Source organism: Larus michahellis, chromosome 3 (genome assembly GCF_964199755.1).
Source record: "Larus michahellis chromosome 3, bLarMic1.1, whole genome shotgun sequence".
NCBI classification, from domain to species: Eukaryota; Metazoa; Chordata; class Aves; order Charadriiformes; family Laridae; genus Larus; species Larus michahellis.
Genome location: NC_133898.1, coordinates 26,463,301 through 26,486,314, shown reverse-complemented (window position 1 = coordinate 26,486,314; position 23,014 = coordinate 26,463,301). Strand labels below are relative to the sequence as shown.

The following is a 23,014-nucleotide window of genomic DNA, read 5'->3' as shown; positions in this document are numbered from 1 at the left end:
CAGCAGAAGCCCTTCCCTCCCACACTCACATCTATGTTCCAGCTCTATGCAGCAGGTTACCAGCAGACACACTTGGCATGGGCTTTCCCAGAAGAGCCTATGTTTGCCCAAGTGGGAGAGCATGTGTTGAAAACTGGACCCTCAAAGCCCCAGAGGTCAAACTACCCCCATCTACACTGATCTACAGCTTTAAAACAAGCAAGTTTACGTTCATAGATTATTTTTTTAATAGATAAGAAAAATTTCAACTCATGCACAAGCCAATCATCTAGATTATTTGCCATAAAATATCAAGCTGCATAAGACAAAAAAAATATGTACACTCTTTGTACATTTAAAAATTATTAAAAAACAAGTAATGCATCAATTTTTTTCATATCTTAATGTACTGTTTTTGTCTGGGATCAAGTTAATTTTCTTCACAGTAGCTAGTATTGTGCTATGTTTCTGATTTGTGACGACATAAACACACCGATGTTCGAGCTACTGCTGAGCAATGCTTACACAGCATCAAGGCCTTTTCTGTTTCTCACATGTCCTGCAGCAAGCAGGCTGGGGGTGTGTGAGAAGTTGGGAGGGGACACAACTGGGACAGCTGACCCCAGTTGACTACAGTGCTATCCCATACCATGTGATGTCATGCCCAGCAATAAAATCTGGGGGAGAGAGAGGTGATATTCAGAGTTATGGTGTTTGTTTTCCCAAGCAGCTGTTATGCATGACAGAGTCCTGCTTTTCTGAAGATTACTGAACACCTGCCTGCTGATGGGAAGCAGTGAGTAAATTCATTATTTTGCTTTTATTGCATGCAGAGCTTTTGCTTTACCTATTAAACTGTCTTTATCTCACCCACAAGATTTCTTACTTTTACCCTTCCAATTCTCTTCCCCATCCCACTGTAGGGGGAAGTGAGCAAGCTGTGTGGTGTTAGCTGCCTACCGGGGTTAAACCATAACACTTAATTGCAGGTGTGTAGCTTGTTGGGTTTATGGTCTTCCAGCTTGTTTACCACCCATGCTTTAAGAATTTATAAAATTATTAAGCAATCATTTCTTGCACTATTACTGAAGTGCAAGAGTCTCAGACTTTTTTCTATGTATATTTACTGCAATTCTGATACCATCAGATTGCATAATTAGTGAAGAAATATAAGCAGTTTCTTTTCTCTTCAGGTCAACAAATTTTAAAAACAGTTTAGAATCTTCTTGCTATTCAGTAATCATAGGCCACTTACCCAAAGCTCCTCTGACACAGGGACTGACAAATACATTAGATTGTTTTGCCAGTATTACGAGGAAGCCCCTTTTGAGACTAGTATTACATTTGTCTTATCACTTCAGACATCCGTAAGTGAGGAAAAAAAAACAACTAAACATTACACTCAAACTAAGTTAGCTCACTAATCTGAAAAAGAATAACTTGAGCAATTTCTCTTCCTTTAGATAGTCACAATAGCTTTCAATAGAATAAAAGATCACCAAGTTAAAAATAACCCAGGTACTACATAGATTCTTTAAAGTAATGCTGCAGCTTTCTATGGCTTACAGTTATAACTTAACTCCAAAACCAAAGTTCGGGGTACCATGGTAGGGGGTGGAGTTTTGTGATTCTATATAGCACAGGAAACAGATTACATACAGAACATAGTATTTCAGCTTTCTTTCACATGCAAGTGACAGCTTACAGTAGAGCAAGAAAGAAGTCTACCCCGTAAAGGAGGTGCTAAAGCAGCAAAAAACTCAGGTGCAAAAATAATTTGGACAAAGTACTCTGACATCATTGTCACACATCAACATGTATGTTGAGAACATGTCATTTAGTCTCCCTCATATCTCAGAATGTATTAACAATTACGAATGTAACACAATTCAGGTCGAGTACATATTTTTATGATATTCTACATGAAAACTGAAAGAAAGGAATCTTAAAGGTATATAATGCAATCTGGAGAGGGACGATCTGATTAAAGAGGCAATACAAAAGAGCTTGTCAGAAGACTCTTCAATAGCAATATAACAAATTCAGGAAGAGGGATACAGGAGCAGTTAGGAACAACCCTACTGCTAAATGCAATCTAAAATTTGATTTTGGAATGTATTTTTTTCTTTGTAACCTTGTTTGCAACTCTGAAATAAAAAGCCTGTCCTTCTGTATTCCTGAATTAAGTTAGTTGATCCAGATAAAGCAAAGTGTGCAAGCACAATTCCAAGGATGTTGTTTAGAGGAACTGGGCTGAAGAGCACTTTTCAGGATGCTGTCAGTGTAACAGAGCTGGATTTTGGATAAGAGTTTCTCTGCCAGGCTTAAGCCATCATTCTTACTGTAAAAAAAGCTGTAAAGTGACACCTTATAGCTCTGAGCAGGCCCCCCCCAAAATCAGGGGGGCGATTTTTTCTTCCCCCCAAATAAGCAACAGTATCTCAAAGCTGTGAGTTAAATTCCTCAATTTATAAATATTATAGAAAATGTTATGTGTCTTTATTGCTCAATTTTCTGCTCTCTTCAGTTAAATATCCATTAGTCTCTTAACGCTAAAATTCTGTTATGACTGTGAAGCTTCATCACGTTTTTCAAATAAGATGGATTTTTTCATTCATATTTACACCTTATTATAGACAGTTGTATAACGGAGTTAAGTGTTACAGCTGTTTTCTGATCTAGCCAACACACATCCCAAAACACTTTCAAAACAGCAAGCTGTCAAATTAAATGTAACGCAAATACTTTCTATTCCCAGTATTTGCACAGTTGAAACAGCAGTTTTCAAAGCCACTTAGCTACCACTGGGCGTGGGCTCCACACATGATTTGTGCCTCATTATTACCATTAACTTTTCCCAAGAAACTTAAGTTCTCATGCTTCTTCATGAAAATATGAAAAAGCATTCAAACCCTTCTTTTTCTACAGAATAAAAGCATGGGAACTCCATATGAAGCATCTTTAACCAGCTTACTCCACAATACCTTTTTTTTTTAAGCCACTTGAGGCAAGATGCACCCCAACACCTATTATGCTAATATGTACAATAAAAAAGTAGCTATATTTTGCTTCATGGCAGATCAAATAGTTTATGAACATTCATTAAGTTATTTCAGCATTTCATTATTAGCAATCTTAACATATGATTACATAATTCAAGCAAGAACGACATGACCCCTTCCTTCCAGTGCTTCCTGACCTAGCAGTCGACAGGCACCTGCAGAACTGACTTTACACAGGATTCAAAGGAGGAGGAAACCTTTTCTTTTCCTCCCCAGTTTACCACACAAGTATATCCTTTGCACAAACTAGACAGTGTTGGGCTACAGAAAAAGATTAAGTGTAGTTGTAGTTGATAGGATGCTTCCCATTATCTTTTTCTACTGTTGAATGTGTTTAAATGTTCACTCGAACAAAGGAAAGAAAAAAATAATAATCAAGTTCCCTAAGAAAAAAAAAGTAATTTTTTTTATTCAAGTTAGTTACCTACATCAGTATTTTTAATATATGTAGCATTTTGATAAACCTTTTCAAATTAAATTTGAAATTGACAGCCTATATTAACATATAAATAAGTTAAATATGCTGCTATGTCAAATACAACTATGTGAGAAGGCACAGGTTTTTTTTATTCATACTAAAGACACCTAACTTCAAACATTTATTAAAGTCACAGTGTCACATAGTGATTTAGAAATGTATACTGCTTGCATTTTCAGAACCAAGCAAACTCTTTTCATTGAAAATGTACCTACAAAAATGCTGTTATATTAATCACCCTAGATTTTAGCGTAGCAAATACACTCACAGAAAATATTTTGGTTTGTTCGGTTAGAATGAAAAAATGGCCAAAGCTAAAACAGCGGAAAAAAACTTCTTTGACTTTTAACTAAGAAACTGAAAAAGAAAAGACCTACAGCTTCTAACAAAAACCCTAAACCCCTCGCACTGGAGAGTCTGGAGGCACCTTCTCAAAAACATTTGTTATGCAAAAATCTGATGGGAGCTTTTGAAAATTCTAAGCATCTAAAACATTAAGTTATGACTCAAAATAAAAGTAATCAATTTGTTAATTGAAAGACTTTGTTAAATAAAAATAAATAAAATTAAAATATTTAACAAACATTTATTTCCCTAAGGTAGACAGCATTTTGCATTTAACTATAAAGTTTAAATACTAGTGAAAGAGTTTCCATACAAATGCAGCATAACTTAAAAAAAAAACCACACAAGAAAAGAATAGTAAATAAGAGGTTCTGATTCTCCACTTCAAAATAAAAAAATACTTAGAACTTTGACCTGTGTTTATTAATATTTATGTAATTGCTTATATGGGAATAAATATAGCTGAAGTTTAGTACAAAAGCTGTATTAGATAGAAAACAAACATATTTTCTTTGTTGAACATACTAGCAAAAACAAACTACTCTTTATTTTTTCCCCCTAAAGAGTAGAAATACAAAAGCAGATTAAAATTCAAGTTTTTAAATATACACCTTTATTAAATTACTGTTTAAGACAGTACTTTCTGCTGATGGAACAGTTTTTACTAAAGCATTCCCTGATAAAAAAAAAAACACATTTATTTACATCTTGGCTTAGTTAAAAATATTTGCCTTGTCTTTTTGTGCCATAAAAGTGCAATATGCACTTTAAAAAAAAAAAAAAACAGAACAAAAAACCCAACAAAAACTTGCTTGGACAATTTTTTTTTTTCTTTCCTTGACGCACAACACTAGAAGCAGAGATTTGTTTTATGTTCTTATACTTGATTTACAGCAAAGAGCTCTTCCATGTGAACAACGTAAAAGCCAAGGTACACAGCAATCATCAAAGAGAAAAGGGAGTAATTTTGGATTGCCACACAACAGATTAGTTGCTTATTAAGAAAAAATTAATGGATTAGTATGTAGGTGAAAAAAACAAAGGAAGGGAGAATGAAAAACTGAATTAAGTGTTTCCAACCAGAGCAATAACTGTGAGTGCAAGACCAAGAGACCGGCAGCAACTGTAGGATCGATACCACCTCGCCTCAGCCTGAGTTTCAACACAACCCTGCAGCTTAGCTATCGAGTTGGTCAGGCCACAAAGTAACAGCAAAGCAGACTTGGAGGAACCAGCCCAAAGGGAAAAAGAATCTCCAGTTCCACACAGCCGAACCCTGTTTTTTCTAACTTAGGATACCTCCACAATTTACTTATTTGTAACTTAAGATACCTCTGCAAGCTGTAACAGTGTTTCTCCCTGTCAAAGATAAATGCACTACAGATTTCTCCTTCAAAATTACTAATTTATGATCTTATACAAAAGTTGCTTTGAGAACTCTCACTTGCGTACATTTATGTTCATTTACCCTGAGCCATGAAAACAGCTGTGGTATCACAAAATTACAGGCACAAATCCAAAAGACTTCAAAAAATCTAAATGAGCAAAATTTTGAAAAATACTCAATTCTGACACTCTGCCTCAATGACTGAATGAGCAAATATAAAAATAGTCCAGAACACAGCCAACTCACTAAAATGGAAGAACAGCACATTTTAGAACTTGCTGCTTCTTTGTTTCTATCATTTTTGTGGTTTTACAACATACTAAATGTTTTCTCTCTTTACAGCTGCCATTTGACAAATCCACTCCAACAAAGGTATTCAAGAGTTATTTTACACAAACTTCTCTCACATGAACCACCACATATGAGAGAAATATTTTCATTTATTTCAGCACATACTTTTAGAAACACAAACATATTACAATCTTTTGCTTTTATCTTCAGCATTCAAGAGGCACTAACAGGACCCTACTGGTTCCAGAATCCCTTTAGATATGGATGATACCAGAAGAAAAGCCATATGGAATCTGTATGCATTTTTCAGAGCATTATTAAAGTCAAAAAACAAGCACAAGTAGCACCACATAACTGTCTTCTACCAAAAGTTTTGGACAATGAAGACTGACTGTATAAAATTCTTCCAGAATTACTTCCTTCCAAGTGCATTTCAACAACAAAGTAAATAAAATTCAATCTTGAATGCAAAAAAAAGCAATAATAAAATATAACAACATGCATACAGAAGTTTTAGCGGTAAAGCTTACTAGCTGAACATATACTGTACTTTTAAAACTTTTTCACAATTGCTGTGTCAACTTTTTACAAGGACCTATAGTGACAGGACAAAGGCTTCAGGTTTGGTTTGTTTCTTTTTTTCAGTTTTAAACTGAAAAAGGGTAGATTTAGACTGAATATAAGGAAGAAACTTTTTACGCTGATGGTGGTGAGACACTGTAACAAGTTGCCCAGAGAAGATAGGGATGTCCCATCACTCCAAGTGTTCAAGGACAAGGCTTTGAACAACCTGATATAGTGAAAGATGTCCCTGCCCATGGCAGGGAGGTTGGACTAGATGGACTTTATAGGTCCTTTCCGACACAAACCATCTTATGATCTCCCTCTCTTTTAATTCCCCCACAGACCTTTTAAGCTTTCTGCTTTCTCTCTAGCTCTGTTTACAGTTCAGAGGGCTTTACAAGCATCATCATTAACCTCTTCAAAGACCTTACCTCCAAGCCAAAACATCAGCCAAATTTAGAGTTAACACAGTACTGCACTAACAACATACAGGCCAGTGTCTCATTTCCCTGTACAGTCTGTCTTGGGTGTGGATCTGTTGGTCCTTCTCCGTTGAGAACACAGCTTCTATGCCAGACGGCTCAGCTTTTGCTGTGCATTGTCTCACTCAACAGAAGTCTAGTCCACGACTTCAGACTGTAGTTGCTCTAAAATGTATTGTCTTTTAATTTAAGCTGCTAAACTAAATCTTCACTATACTTTGAGTTTTGCATTATTAGACAACCCTGCATGCACATTTGTTAACTTTACTGGAACAGCTTCAGACAACTGCACTCTCTTAACGACAAAATTACAAACTTTAATCTCGAAGTTTGTGGCACACAGCATGGGCGGACAAAGAGCTTCGCCTACACACTACAGGATACAGACTGGCATCTGACAACAGCTGAACACCTGAAACTTCCGGACAGCAGGAAAATCTGAACTTGCAGATGAAGATGCGGCACCTGTAGCAGGTCGCCCGCCCTTTACAGCCCTTTATCGCATTAACGATGCCGGGGCACTCAGCTACCCGCGGTTACCCCCTGCATGCCCCTGGCACGCCCTTGAGCTGATGGGGACGGCTAGGAGAGCGGCGACGAGCGAGCCCAGAGCCCGGCCAGCACCCCCGACCTCGCCACCAGGCAGCCCCGCCTGTGGCCACCAGGCCGGGGCGCACGGCCCCGCCAGGACAGTCCCCTGTCGCCGGGCGGCTCTCGGCGGGAGAGCCGAGACTCCCGCCCCACGGAGCCCCGAGAGGCCCGCGGGTCACAGTTCCGCCACCACCGCCCACACGAGCATCGCGCCGGGCCGGGCCAGGGTCGGGCCGGGCCGGTCCCACAGCTCCCCCCCCCGGCACCGCAGGGCGGACCTACCGCTCTCCTTGCCGGCTGTGGCGCTGCTCTGGCGGCGATGCTGGCAGAGGAAGTCGCGAGCCACCTCCAGGTCCTGGAAATGGCCGAAGGGAACCAGAGCGCACGACATGGCACCACCGCCGCCACACAACCCGGAAACGGCCGCGGACTTCCCTCACGCTCGGCGCCGCGCGGCCCTGCGCAGGGCGCATGCACGGCGCAGCGGCACGCTCCTCCCCCTCCACTCCTGCGCGGCCCTGGCCGCCCTTGGCAGCGGCACCCTGGGGCGCCCGCGGGTCTTCAGCCGCCCCGGGCCGGCGGGAGCGGAGGGGACGCAGAAGGGGCGGGCTCGTGCTCGGGCTCGGGCTCGGGCTCGTGCTCGGGCTCGTGCTCGGGCTCGTGCTCGGGCTCGTGCTCGGGCTCGTGCTCGGGCTCGTGCTCGTGCTCGGGCTCGGGCTCGTGCTCGGGCTCGGGCTCGTGCTCGTGCTCGTGCTCTTCTGCCGCTGCCGAGCAGCGACGTGGCTGCTGGCCGTCGCAAGACAAGCGTCCTGTTACCAAAGACAGGCCTCTGCCTTGCTTCTAAAATAGTTGTTTCTTACTAGCCTTCTTACTGTGTGAGAAAATAGCGACTTACTGACCTTCGTACTGTGTAAAAATAGTTAGTCACTGAGCTGATGTTTCAAATAGTGATAATGAGGAGACAACCAGAAGTAGTTAATCACTTCAAGGTTCTTCTATACGTCTATACTGCTATACCAATTAGAACAGAGTTATGGCTGCCTCAGAGAACATCCTTATTATCTTCAAGAAGTTGGCAAACTTACAGCAAACTTTTACTGTCCTGAGATGACTCAATACCTTAAAAGGATAGCGTGAGGAAGGGTCTCCTTACACAAATGACCACCGAGACACTCGCAGAAGTGTTTTGCTGACGCAGCAAAATTTGTTACGCATGTGCAAAAAGACTATTCGGTCATCCTAATGAATACGTAAGCCTAGGTGGAGTTATGTATTAGGTAGGTGGAATTATGAGAATATTTTGTGTATAAAAAACGGGTGAATATCCCCGGTACGGTGTGCTAGATTTGTGGGTTTTCCCCCTAGCACCCGACATCGAATAAAGCAATATCTCCTCTCTAAGCTACTTTTGGTTTCGAGGGCTTTTATTTCAGGTAACGGTCCCAGCGGAGAGGTGGCAGGGTTGGCATTGGCCAGTGCTGCCTCCCTGTCGCGGTTCCTGAGGAGAATTGCGGCTACATGTTGGTTTTTTTCCCGGGACCTTGACCTGCAGCTGGATGGGGCCGCTGTGATGGCCTTGTCTGAGGGCAGCGCAGCTGGGGTAGAGCTGCCATATGCTTGCGGCCCTCGGGGCTACTTCTGCTCACGGCCCAGGTGCCAGCACCAGCGAGTGGCTGTGAATGCCTGGTCTTGGCAAACCAATCACAGAATCATAGAATTGCCTAGGTTGGAAGGGACCTTTGAGATCACCAAGTCCAACCTCTGACAAAAACCATCACTAAACCATATCTCTAAGCACTACCTCTACCCGTCTTTTAAATACCTCCAGGGATGGTGCCTCAACCACTTCCCTGGGCAGCCTGTTCCAATGCTTAATAACTCTTTCAGTGTAAAAATTTTTCCTAATATCCAGTCTAAACCTCCCCTGGCACACCTGAGGCCATTTCCTCTTGTCCTATGGCCTGTTACTTGAGAGAAGAGACCAACCCCCACCTCTTTACAACCTCCTTTCAGGTAGTTGTAGACAGTGATAAGGTCTCCCCTCAGCATCCTTTTCTCACGGCTAAACAATGCCAGCTCCCTCAGCCGCTCCTCACAAGGCTTATTCTCCAGACCCCTCGCTAGCTTTGTTGCCCTTCTCTGGACCCACTCCAGCACCTCAATGTCTTTGTTGTGGTGAGGGACCCACAAGTGGACACGGTACTCGAGGTGGGGCCTCACCTGTGCTGAGTACAGGGGGTGACCCTTCCCTAGTCCTACTCACCACTCTGTTCCTGATACGGGCCAGGATGCTGTTGGCCTTCTTGGCTACCTGGGCACACTGCTGGCTCACTGGGCACACTGCTGGCTCATATTCAGCCAGCAGTCGACCAACAGCCCCAGGTCCTCTTCTGCCAGGCAGCTCTCCAGCCACTCCTCCCCAATCCTGTAGCGCTGCATGGGGTTGTTGTGACCCAAGTGCAGGAGCCGGCACTCGGCCTTCTTGAACCTCATACCACTGGCCTCAGCCCATCGATCCAGCCTGTCCAGATCCCTCTGCAACGTCTTTCTACCCTCAAGCAGGGCGACGCTCCCACCTAACTTGGTGTCGTCTGCAAACTTACTGAGGGTGCACTCAATCCCCTTGGTCCAGATCGTTGATAAAGATATTAAAGAAGAGAAGTGGCCCCAATACTGAGCCCTGGGGAACGCAGCTCGTGACCAGCCGCCAACTGGATTTAACTCCATGCACCACCACTCTCTGGGCCCGGCCCTCCAGCCAGTTTTTAACCCAGTGCAGAATACTCCTGTCCAAACCACGGGCAACCAGTTTCTCCAGGAGGATGCTGTGGGAAACTGTATCAAAGGCCTTACTAAAGTCCAGGTAAACAACATCCACAGCCTTTCCCTCATCCACCAAACGGGTCACTTTGTCATAGAAGGAGATCAGGTTTGTCAAGCAAGACCTGCCTTTCATGAACCCATGCTGACTGGGCCTGATCGCCTGGTTGTCCCTCACGTGCCACATAATGGCACTCAGGATGATCTGTTCCATGAGGAAGAATAGCCGCCAAGCCCTGTGTTGGCTTTTCAGGGCTACATCATTATGCAGTCCGTGGCAGTAATTGGCATGTGAGAGTTTCACTGATGGCAATGACTGCATACTTGGTAGGGAAGGCAAGACAGCTTCCCAGCTGGCCTGAGTCTAAAGGAAGGTGCTCTGAGAAGCTGATAAAATTTCATCATCCAGGCTAATGATGAAACCAGTACAGCCCTAAATGCCTATGTTACTTTGATGATTAGGGAACACCTTTAACAAGTAGTGAGGATGGGGTTTCTTTCAATCATCTTAATTGCTCTTGTGAATATAAAGGTTTTGTTTGGGTTTAATGTCAAACTATTTCTAATCCATCTCTGGTCACCAAGGCATCTTAGTGGAAGCAGTGATTATGATGAGTGAGATTTGCTGTGGAGTGACGTCAGTATAGTGTTGACAGCTGATCCACAGCTTCAAAAATCTCCCCCCTAGGGCAAGGAGAGAAAAAGCACGTGTGAAAATAACACCAGGGGACATTTTCTGGGCCTCAAAGAAAGAAATTGACCTATCCACAGGTGTTGTGGTTTGGCATCAGACAGCAACAAATAACCACATGCCCTTCTCTCGAGCTTCTGCCCCCATGGGGAATAATCGGAAGAAAAAGGCAAAACTTGTGGGTTGAGACAAAGGCAGTTTAACAGAACAGCAAAAGGGAACAAGAAAACAACAGTAACACCGATAGAGAAATATACAAACACAGTTATGGAACAGATGCTCACCGACCAGACCCAGATGCCCCAGCCTGCTCTGAGCTGCTCAGACTGGGCATGGCTCACGGTCGATGGAAGGTCTGTGTCCCTGCTGGAGCCTGGGGAGAATTAACCCTATCCTCACCAAAACCAGGACAACAGGCCTTTACAATTTTTTTTAATGGATGCTACTTTACCAGGCCTTTTTTTTTTCTTTAATATAAAATCCTGTTGATTCTTTTCACACAGATGTCTTTTATTTGATAGATAATAATGCGTGTGTGTCTTTAGTAGTTAAAAGTAGAAATGATTGAGCAAATAGTCCAAGTCACTCTGAAAGTTTCGTTTGTTGTCTAGGTTTTTTGTGTGGTCTCTCAAGACTTTCTAAGACTGGACAGATTTTTACTAAGAGAAGTTTAATTCCAAACTGGAATCAATTTGTACTTTCCTGAAGGCACGGACTGTAACTGACTATAAACTCTAGAAAACCTCTGTCACGTTTTCAAAGAAACTGGCTTTAACTTACCCCAACAACTTTTTAGTGCCTTCAGCTGTTCTATTTTGTTGCAGCAATCGGGGACCCAACATTGCCCTTAGCAACAGCAGGGACATTTTGTTTTTACGTTTGAAAACTGTGGCTGCTCAGGCAATACACAGGTTAGACTTGAATTTAAGCAGATGAATAATCCCGTGGCTATTCAATACGGAGTTGTTGAATTCTGTTTTTCTGAACAATCATAAAATTACAAGCTGCGTACCAATAGGAAAGAGGTTCTTCAGAAATAAAGTCACAGTGTGGTAAAGGTTGAAAGCAACTGGTACGGAGGAATGGCTAATGACTTTGAAGATGCTCTAATTAAACATGTAAAGCCTGTGGGGAAGAAAAAATTCAATGACATTTTAGATGTGTAATATGCAAAGGCACTAGTAATGTCAAGTGAATAAATAAAGAGTATGCAAGAAATTAAATTAACAACCTCTTTTGTCGTTCTTTAGTGACGCTTTCATCACATTATGAAAATTGCCTTATTTAAACACTAGCAAACAGCATAAGACGCTGTCATCTCCCTGCCTGGTTTGCTGTACCCAAAGAAGTCAAGCTACAAAACTGCCAAGATATTAATTAATGTATAAAATAAGGCAATGAATAATTCAGCAAATTAATTAATATTTCAAGACAGGATTGAGCCCTGGTGATCTCACGTTATCATTTTGGCTACTGAATTACCTTTTGTGTGTTTGTTATACCTTCTTCAATACTTACTAATATTTAAATATTCATAATAATTACATGGGAGGCTATTAAAAAAAAACACTTTGAAAAATCTCTGCCATAAATATTAATCAAAGTTCTTGAAGCCATTCAGATAAGTGCTTTATATCCAAAATTAACAACACATTTACAATAATAACAATCAATACTTTGCATTTACATAGGTCCTGTCATTTGGAGACCTTAATGCAGTTTACAAAAATGCATAATTATGGATGTTGGGGATTTTCACTCAGGGAAAGAAAGGTAATGAAAGATTAAGTGATTTGCTCAGGGTCAATCCACAGATCTGCAGAGTACTGCCGGTAAAACCCTGCTTTCATCATCATCAGTGATGTGATGATCTCCACCTGTCATTCAGTCATGATAGTTAGCATAAATGAATGTGATTGTACTATCATAGCCAGAGCCCTGCATTTGGTCTTTGATAAGAAGTGAAAATGAAACCAACAATTCAGTAATAGAGCAGACACACCTATACCATAATGTCAGCTTGATACAAACTGTCACCTTACCAAATACGTGCATAAGTGGCTTCCCATAATGGAATTAGCACTTATGGGGAGGGAGCAAGAATTACTCAGTGTTCAATAAAATGCAGAGAACAGAGAGAATATGGAGAATCTCAGTCAAACGTTCGCACTTGTGCCCAGCCGTTCACCGCTGCCCGATCACAGCTAAGCACAGAACTGCGTCCTTTAGTGCCACAGTAAGTGGTGTCTGTCTCACACACGCCAAATATCTGCGATTCCCAGAGCTTCAGCATAACTTACAGTGGCTTGTCACCTCTGAACATCCATTTGCGTATTTATATCTTTATGTTAATTTCTAAATTCAGATTCATATAAAGATATATAAAATATGAAAATATAAAAAGAGCTGTATGTCACAAAATTATCTCTCTTGGGATGTCTGTAACAGACCTTTCTGTCTACCCAGTGGACAAGGCGTTGACTTCTTTGTTCCAAGGCATGCCTTCGTTCCCACGTGGGCACGAGGCAGAACTGGGGCAGGGTTAGAAGCACAAAGTTTCGTTAGTGCTGCTACAGACAGTTTATGGCATTTAGGAAAGGTTGTATTTGAAGAACAGAGGATGGAAAGATGCACTTGCTATTTCTCTTTTCCTATAAACCACATTTCTTGCATATCAAAAAATACATGCTAAGCCTGAGTTTGAGAAGGGAAAACAACATACAGAAGAAATTACTTCCATTTTGCCCCTAGATTAGCTGTTCTGACTCACAGCAAAGGCAGGACAGGAGTGAAGAGAGGGAGGGCCAGACAGTACATCTGTTCTGATCATTCTGAGTCGGGTTAAGTCTGGATTTAAGCAATGTTTTTTTCCTCTCTGCATACATTGGTGGGCTGCCGCAGGCAGCTCCAGCTGAAATTTATCTACAAGAGCCCATAAGGCTTAACAAAATTCTGGCTGTGCCTTGTTCCAGTTTCGTCCTTTGCTTGAGGTAATGTGGAAAGCATGAAGACTGGTGTCTCAACTTGACTACTACTGAGATTTTATTCACAAATCTGTCTGGAGAGGTGTGTTTACTATCCTGGCCTTCAAGTAAAGGAACATTTTCATCTGAAGTGGAGTTTGATATATTAAAGCTGTAAACTAATTGAAGTAGGGGCTTAATATATTAGAACTGTGAGTTAGAGTAGGAGCTTAATTTGGGAGACTAGGTGCCTTAAGGCTGTACAAAGAGCAGATGCAACAGTTGTAGTACTAAATGTCAGAACTTATCTCTTATTTTTTAAGACGGAATGCTTTAGGACAATATAGCCTTGTAGTAGAAGCTTATCTCTCAAAACAAGGGGCCCAGGATTACTGAGGTATGCAGAGACTAGTCAAAACTAACACTTTTGATGCGCCACCAAGAATAAAGAAGTCGAGTAGAGGCCTGCAGTTCACCAGAAGGTCACAAAAATGAAGAGGCATGAAGGAAGTAAACGACCACCAGATGTCTCTGAAGACCACCGAGAGACTCTAACGTGCATGTGGGAGTGGGCAGTAACCTGTAATAATGAGTTAATGAATAGGTAATAATTTCTTGGAAAACTGGTGAGTAAGTATACATAGTATGTGTTTAAACTGTGCAACTAAATCAGTCAGCGTGCACATTAGGTGGACCAATCCCCTGTGCGCCCACCGCTTCAATAAAGAGTACCTGCTTAATAGTCACCGAGGCTATTGAGTCTTAACTTTGGCATTTCACGGCATCACATCAAAACTCTAGATAATTTGAATCCTAAATTCATACTCCAGATTTTTATTTTTGAAGGAATAAGATTTTTACGATAATCTGAATCTCTTTTCATCATTGAATATTTGTGATTGATGCTACCCCACTCAGAGTTTTATCTTTTGCATTTCTTAATTTTCACCTACAGATGTGGTTGAAACACTTTTAACAGAGAGCCAAGGTACATTCCCACATACAAATACCTATAGAGGATGGTGAAAATCCACAAAGTTTTCTTCACACAGTTTCCTCTGCATTTTTGGAAGGCAGTCTTGGGACAGAAGGGATCTGTAGCAAAAATCCTACATACCCATCATGGAAATGCCAGGCCTCCTGGTTGGAGATTGCAACACTTAGGCCCCTAAATTCTGTGTAATAAAGTTACTCACATTCCTCCTTGGTGCACTTTGAGCTTATGTGAAGTTGTCAGTGTTGGGATTTGTTTAATTGTAATCCATGCCTAATGCTTATTAATAGGATACCTTAGATCTTTATAGATGCATCCAAAACATAGTATTGTGCGCACTGGATTCCTGTCCTGTGCTAAGCCAGTATTTTTTATTGGAAAAAACAGTTCTAGGAACAAAAGCAGACCATGCCCTTCAAACATATGTGCTGGTGTGTAGCAGTAGGATGTGCAGTGTCAAAGCCCGGAGGGAAACAATATGTCTTGCTCTTTTTTTTCTCACCTTTCTAGGCCAGACTCACAGGCTGGCATCCCTGCCTGCCAGTTATCTCTGCGTGCGGAGGGTAGTTGTTCCTAAGCAACTGTGGACCAGGCACCACAGCCTAGTTTTAAAATAGAGAATTAACTAAATTAGTTTTCATGAAGATATGATACAGCTGAAGAGCAGGCAGGAGCGAAAAAAAAAATTAAAGCAGCTGTGATTTGCACCAGAGAACAAAAGATGACAAAACAGAAACAGGAGTTTTGAAAACAAAGAAGGAATGATGTATGTGGCCCAAGTGGAAGAAATAAATAGAAATTAGATATTCTTCAGAGCAAACACTGTCTATATAGTTGTAAATAACAAACCTCCAAATCTAGGGGTCTTAAAGGACCCTATCATAATATAAAAAAAAGGAAACAAAAAGTGCTGCCACATTCAATGCATATCTCTCAGTGGTCTGGATTAAATGACTGGTCATTGTGAAAACCACCTTTTTTCGCTATATGCAGGGCCGGGCTAAAAAAACCCAAATGTACGGAGATTGCTCCCACACCCAATTCCCCAAGAGGGAAAACTGGTGCTTGTTCTCACTCTGTCTTCGAACCGCTTTCATTGCCCCACAAACCTTGGGGGTCCACACTTTCCTGGCGACTTCATCCTCAAAATCACCTTTTTTCAGTTTACCGAGACCTAGGCTCAAAAAGAGCAAATGTCTAGAGAGTGCTCCTACACCCAAGATGCCAGGAGGGAAAAGTGGTGCTTGTTCTCACTCCCTCTGAGAACCCCTTTCATTGCCCTTGTAAATTTGGGGCTAGCACTCTCCCCAGAGCCAGGCTAAAAACAGCAAACGTGTGAAGATTGCTCCCACAGCGAAGGTGCCAGGAATGAAAACTGTGTCTGGGAACCACTTTCATGGCCCCACAAACCTTGCGGCTCCGTGCGTTCCTGGTGACGTCATCCTCAAACCCACCTTTTTTAACTCTCCTCAGGGCCGGGCTCAAAGAGAGCAAATGTCCGGAGATTGCTCCCACACCCAAGGTGCCAGGAGGGAAATCTGGTTGCTTGTTCTCACTCTCTCTGGGAACCGCTTGCATCGCCTCACAAACCTCTGTGCTTACGCTATCCCCATAGCCCGTCTCAAAATCAGCCAATGTGTGGAGATTGGTCGCAGATGGAAAGTGCCAGGAGGGAAATGATATCCTTATTCTGTCTCTGGGAACTGCTCTCATTGCCCCTCTAAACGTGGTGCATACTCTCCCCAGAGCCAGCCTCAAAAACAGTAAATGTCCAGAGACTGCTCCAACACCCAAGGTGCCAGGAGGGAAAACTGATGCTTGTTCACACTCTCTCTGGGCAACCTTTTCATTGCACCTGTAAACTTCAGGCTAACACTCTCCCCAGAGCTGGGCTGAAAAAGAGCAAACATACAGAGATTGCTCCCACAGCGAAAGTGCCAGGAAGGAAAACTGGTGCTTCTTCTCACTCTCTCTGGGAACTGCTCTCATTTCCCCTCTAAACGTGTGGCTAACACTCTCCCCAGAGCCATCCTCAAAAACAGGAAACATACTGGGATTACTCGCACATGGAAAGTGCCAGGAGGAAAAAGTGGTGCTTGTTCTCACTGTCTCTGGAAACTGCTTTCATGGCCCCACAAACCTTGGGGCTCCATGCTTTCCTGGCGATGTCATCCTCAAAACACAGCTATTCCCAGTCTCCCCAGGGCTGGGGACAAAAAGAGCAACTGTCCGGAGAGTGCTCCCACACCCAAGGTGCCAGGAGGAAAAACTGGTGCTTGTTCTTTCCACAGCCTCTGGGAATTGCTATGAAAGCCCATCTAAACCTGGTGCAAACACTCTCCCCACAGCCAGGATGAAAAACAGCAAACACATAGAGATTGATCCCACAGCAAAGGTGCCAGAAGGGAAAACTGGTGCTTGTTCTCACTCTTTCTGGGAACTGCTTCCATTGGCCCAGTGTAACCTCTGTGCTAACACTCTCCCCAGAGCTGGGCTCAAAAACAGCAAATGCCTGAGGATTGCTCCCACGTGGAAAGTGCCAGGAGGGAAAAGTGGTGCTTGCTTTCACTGTCTGTGGGAACAGCTTTCACTGCCCCAGTAACCTCTGTGCTAACTTGTGGCAGATCTAGAAGCAGAGGCCTGCATACAGCCAAAGACACAGTGAGCAGAGCACACAGAAACAGGAACGCAGACGTCGATACGGATGGAATGAAGAGGAATTGGTCCAATATAAACATGGAACAGAAAACAACTTCGCATACTTATCTTAGTGGGAACTGAATAAGGTGACTGGGTTAGTGATCTGAAATATGTGTTTACTTGCCTAGCAGGTGCACGGAAAGTTTTAGAGCTTGGGTATAAAAGTCGAGACTTGAGAAGCAATAACCAATTTCGTGCTTATCACAGACGGAGTCCGTGCCTTCATACACCACACTAACTACCTCCCCAGATCTGAGCTCAAAACCATCAAAGATATAGAGATTTCTCCCACGTGGAAAGTGCCAGGAGGGAAAAGTGGTGCTTGCTCTCACGGTCTCTGAGAGCTGCTCTCACTGCTTTTTTAACCTAAATGCTAACACTCTGCCCAGATCTGGGCTCAAACTGATTAAACATATAGAGACTACTGCCACGTGGAGAGCACCAGGAGAAAAAAGCGGTGCTTGCTTTCACTGTATCTCTGAATTGCATCCGTTGCTCCAGTCACCTCTGTGCTAACACTCTCCTCAGAGCTGGGCTCAAAACCATCAAACATATACAGATTGCTCCAACATGGAAAGTGTCAGGAGGGAAAAATAGTGCTTGTTCTCACTGTCTCTGGAACGGCTTTCACTGCCCCAGTAACCTAAGTGCTAACATTTCCATGTTGGAGTAATCTCTATATGTTTAATAGGGTGAGTGTTAGCACTTAGGTTCAAAAAGCAGTGAGAGCAGCTCTCAGAGACCGTGAAAGCAAGCACCACTTTTCCCTCCACTTTCCATGTGGGAGGTCGCACTTTCCATGTGGGAGCAATCCTCAGTCATTTGCTGCTTTTGAGCCCAGCTCTGGGGAGAGTGTTAGCACAGAGGTTATTGGTGCAATGGAAGCACTTTCTAGACACAGTGAAAATAAGCACCACTTTTCCCTCCTGACACTTTCCATGTCGGAGCAATCCTCAGGCATTTGCTGGTTTTGAGCCCAGCTCTCGGGAGGCTGTTAGTACAGAAGTTAGAACGGCAATGAAAGCCTTTCTCAGAAATACAGAGAGCAAGCACCACTTTTTTATCTCCAGGAACTTTCTATGTGGGAGCAATCCGCAGCCATCTCCTGTTTTTCAGAGCAGCTCTTGGGAGAGTGTTAGCACAGAGGTTAATGCCACAATGGAAGCAGTTCCAAAAGACAGTAAAAACAAGCACCACTTCTGCCTCCTGGCACTTTCCATGTGGGAGCAATCCACAGGCATTTGCTGGTTTTGAGCCCAGCTCTCGGGAGACTGTTAGTACCGAGGTTACTGCAGCAGTGAAAGCAGGCCCCGGACACACTGAGAGCAAGCACCACTTTTCCCTCCTGGCACACCCCACCACAGAATGCAGACAAGGGCAATACACAAAGGGCTCTTCTGGGGCAGCATGATGAAGGGCTCCACCACAGCACGGCAACAATGGACTCCTCTCCAGGGCCTCACAGTGAAGGGCTTCTCGGGGCCAAGGGCTCCTCTGGCGCAGCACGGCAAAGGGCCTCCAGAGCAGCAAAAGAATGGGCTCCTCCGAGAAAACATAATCAGTGGCTCCTCCGGCATGGCGCGATGAAGGGCTCCTCCAGGACGTCACCACAAAGGGCTCCTCAGAGGCAGCACTGGGAAAGGCTCCTAAGGGATGCCACAGCAAAAGGCTCCTCTCAGCTGGCGCAATGATGGGCTCCTCCGTGTCAGCGCAACGATGGGCTCATCCAGGGCAGCACAAGAAATAAAAGATACACTACAAGCCACACCAGGAAGACATACCATACAATACAAGCAATATACTACATTACAAGCAATACCATACATACCATCCTATACATACCATACACAGAAAAAATAAATACCATACCAGAGACTACGTCAGCTACATACAACTCAACTAACAGAATATAGAAAATACGTAAATAACGATATCATGTCATGCCAGACATACAAAACAACAGAAAAAGTACCACACGATACCACTGAATCCACACAAGAGATACAATACATACAACACAAGAAATACAGACCATACACACAATACACTGGACAACACAAGCTCAGTGCAATACAAAACACTACACCTACAATACCAGCCTGTACAATACAATGCAACACTCACAAGAAAACACTTAATGCAAAAGATCACAATACAATGTCATAAAATACGTACCATGCAATACAGACTAGGCAATACGTACCATACCACACAAAATACAAGAGAAAAGATGCAATACAATGCAGACCATACAATGGAATAGGGGCCTATTCATACAATGCCTCAGGGGCAGCACCGTGATGGGCTCCTCCAGCGATGATGGGGTCCTCAGGCGTGGCGTGACGAGGGGCTCCAAGAAGACCTGGGCAGTGTGATGAAGAACTCCTCCCGAGCAGCACAGCAGGCTTCTCCAGCGCAGCATGATGAGGGATCCTCCAGGGCGGCACAAGGAACCAAACAACACAAGTAATACGTACCATACAATACAAGCAATACGAGACACACCATACAATACATACAAGAAAATAAATACCATGGCATAAACTACATACAATGGAACTAATACAACAGATAGAATACATATATTACCATAAGCACAAGAAATACCATACCATAGCGTATGCAAAACATGCAATAGAATATTATAAACACCACACCAAAGAACCCACACCCCACCACAGAATGCAGACAAGGGCAACACACAAAGGGCTCCTCCAGGGCAGCATTAAGAAAGGCACCTCTGCCATCTAGCCATGACGGGGTCCTCTGGGGCAGCATGGGCAAGGGCTCCTCTGGCGTGGTGCGTCATTCAGCTCCTGTGGGGCAGCACGATGACAGGTTGCTCTGCCATCGTGCAGCAAAGGACTCTTCCAAGGTGGCAAGACAAAAGGCTTCTCTGGGGTGGCACCACAATGGCTTCCTCCAGGGTGGCACCATGATGGACTCCTGCAGGATGGTGCAACAATGGGCTCCTCTGGCGCAGCATGATGAAAGGCTCCTCTGGTGCGGCATAGTGAGGGGTTCCACTGCAGCATGGAAATGATGGGCTGCGCTCCGGGGCCTCACAGTGAAGGGCTCCTCCGGGGCGTTGTGGCCAAGGGCTCATACAATGGAACTAATATAATAGATAGAATACATATATTATCATAAGTACAAGAAATACCATATCATATCGTATGAAGACACGCAATACAATATGACAATCCTAAAAACAGGATTTTTTTATGCCTACCCCTGTAGAATACATTCTGTGTGTAGCTCATACACAGAGTGGAGAGGAAGGCTTTTCAGTCTACAAAGAACACAGCCTATCTATATGTGGAATATACACAGGCAAGGGGATGAGAGGCTTTTCTGCGTGCACAGAGACTATATGGGCTAAATATACACATACATAGAAAAGGCATGCCTCACCTATGTCTACATTTAGTATCTACCGGCTGCGTATGCACAACATTCCAACAAGGGGAGGTTCTTCTGTCACTATACAGATTACATACTGTCTTCCTGAAGACTACACATCGACAAGCAAGTCAGACTTGGTTTCTCAGTCTGTAGCATATAATAGGATATACTCTGCCTATAGAAAAGAGGGAACGAGGCTTTTCTCTCCAGATAGAGACTATATTCCATCTATAGATAGACTGTATGCAGACAGAATATGTCTTTTCTGTCTAGTCATAGACTAGATATGCCAAGGCAGGGTTTTTTGGTCTGCTTATATAGTGGACACTGGCTGTACAGAGAACAGAAAACAACAAAAGGGTGAGGTGAGGCAATACCTTTCTGTCACCATACAGACGATAAAATGGCACACAAACAGGGGAAGTGAGGCCTTTGTCTTTGCAGAGTAAAGACTTGGTGCACACAGGCTGTATTGGGCTATTCTGACTACGTGGAATATAGGCTGTCTATAGACCAAAGAGATGACTCTGTACTTAGAAAATATACTGCTCATCTGTACAACAGCCCAGAGGGGCAGGGGAAGGTGGGGTGCTCCTGCCTGTACACAGGCGACTCACTCTGTGTAGAGGACAGGCAGAAGGGCGAGGCAAGGCAAGACTTCTCTCTTGGTTTGTAGAATACATCCTGATGGGCTGGGGAAAGCAGGGCAGGCCTTCTCCATTGCCTGCATGCTTGTGCAGCCACCTCCTGCCTTCCTTTCCTCCCATCCCCTGCCTTTCTCCCAGGCATCCCCACAGACATCAATGACACCAAGCATTATCTAGCAGAAGAGCTTGAGTCCCTGGCAGGACGCTTCTCAGGAAGGTGCAAACAGGAGCAAACAGAGCCTGATGCTTAACACCATCAGGCTGGTGGCACAGTCAGGCCTCTGGCTCCTATGACCACAAGACTCTGCTGTGAGAAACAAGGACTGTTGGCCCAGGGACGGGGTACCCTTGCCTGATCAGGAAAGAAAGCATGTGCTAGCATTGCGGACAGGACTAGGCTTCAAGCAGAGAGCCGCATTTCCCCAGAAAACTCATTTCCCAGAAAGCACGTTTCCCCAGGACAGCTCTCTCAGGATGACTCAAGGGCCATATGGCCTTGCAAGGGTCCACAACAACTGCAAATCTTGCTACTGACCTCCCCAATGGGAACAAATGTTTCTCGCTTGCTTTTCCCCTAATGCAAGATGTCACCAACAAGCACCAGATATGACACTGTACTTACCAAGCAGAAAGGGGAATCCCTCCACCCTACCAAATGAATTAACACTGGGAAGGCAGAGAGGAAGGAACTAAGGAGATTACCCTTTAGGAATGCAATACACTTCAGAGACAATAGGCTGATCTAAGAATATAGATGAATTTTTATGAAATGCATCAAGTGGAAGGTATTTTTGTCGTGCTCGTTTCCCACTTTTGAGCAGAAAATAATACATTTCAAAGCAAAGGGTATTCTAGAATAATCTGAGATGCTGCTAAATTTCTCCATTTTTTGTGGCTGAGTGCAAGCAGACCTGTCAGACAGACAGGTGGGAAGTGTCAGGTACCACTATTTGGAGGATACGCACATCGGAAAAGCTCGAAGGGAGCTGCATGGCTCAGGGGTGATTTACATTCCCTTCACCCCATGTCCACCACAAGACGACTGGAGCTCCCTTAGCATAAAGCTCTTGGCTGGTTTCTGCCCCCCGCCCCCTCAGGTGTACCTCATTGCTTGGGCCAGGATTCAATTCTTCAACACAAATAATTCTGTCTGAAGAACAGCTTTTGAATACAGTTACATTTATGAAACTTTCAATACTAAACCAACTCTGTTAGTTCCCAAATGCCAAGGGAGCGGTGTGTAATGACCACTTTTGAGGTGCAAACAGGCAGCACCTGAGGTGCCCAGCCTCTGGCCTGCTGGAACCTCAGGCCCCAAACACCCACTGTGACACCCACACCCCACAGCCTGAGACACACTGGGTGCTTGTGGCCGCCATCGCGGCAGGGCCGGGCGCAGTCTCCACACATCTGGCCCGCCCGCTGCCCCCACTCTCCGGAGCAAAGCGGCTCCGTCTTCTCCCCACTACCTGAGGACAAGGTGTCCGCTCCCCCGGCCGTCCTCCCCGAAAACGCCCAACTCCCTCCTCCTCTTCCTCAGGGTGGCGCCGCTCCCGGCAGCTCCACAGCCCGCGCTCGCGCGACGGGCCTTGCCGCCAACGGCCCCCTCGCCTCG

At 44.0% G+C, this 23,014-nt stretch overlaps 1 protein-coding gene and 1 long non-coding RNA gene across 10 annotated transcripts in view; one reads left to right on the top strand and one right to left on the bottom strand.

Moving 5' to 3' along the window:
- Positions 1-7,664, bottom strand: part of RAB3GAP2 (RAB3 GTPase activating non-catalytic protein subunit 2) — a 48,564-nt gene extending 40,900 nt beyond the window's left edge. For 3 of the 9 annotated variants that reach the window (XR_012586062.1, XM_074579288.1, XM_074579293.1), the window contains exon 1: positions 7,462-7,663. Coding sequence is in view for 6 of the 9 variants with exons in the window: in XM_074579288.1 (XP_074435389.1) it covers positions 7,462-7,570 (109 nt within the window). In the remaining 3 variants the exon portion in view is untranslated. Of the gene's footprint in view, positions 1-7,461 lie in introns of all 9 variants that reach the window. The other 6 variants (XM_074579289.1, XM_074579292.1, XM_074579291.1 and 3 more) reach the window with 3 other exon arrangements.
- LOC141740488 (uncharacterized) lies at positions 640-8,583 on the top strand. The gene is made up of 3 exons (XR_012586063.1): positions 640-775; positions 5,594-5,623; positions 5,753-8,583. It is a non-coding gene; the product is annotated as an uncharacterized LOC141740488 (long non-coding RNA).
- The last annotated feature ends 14,431 nt before the right edge of the window (positions 8,584-23,014 follow it).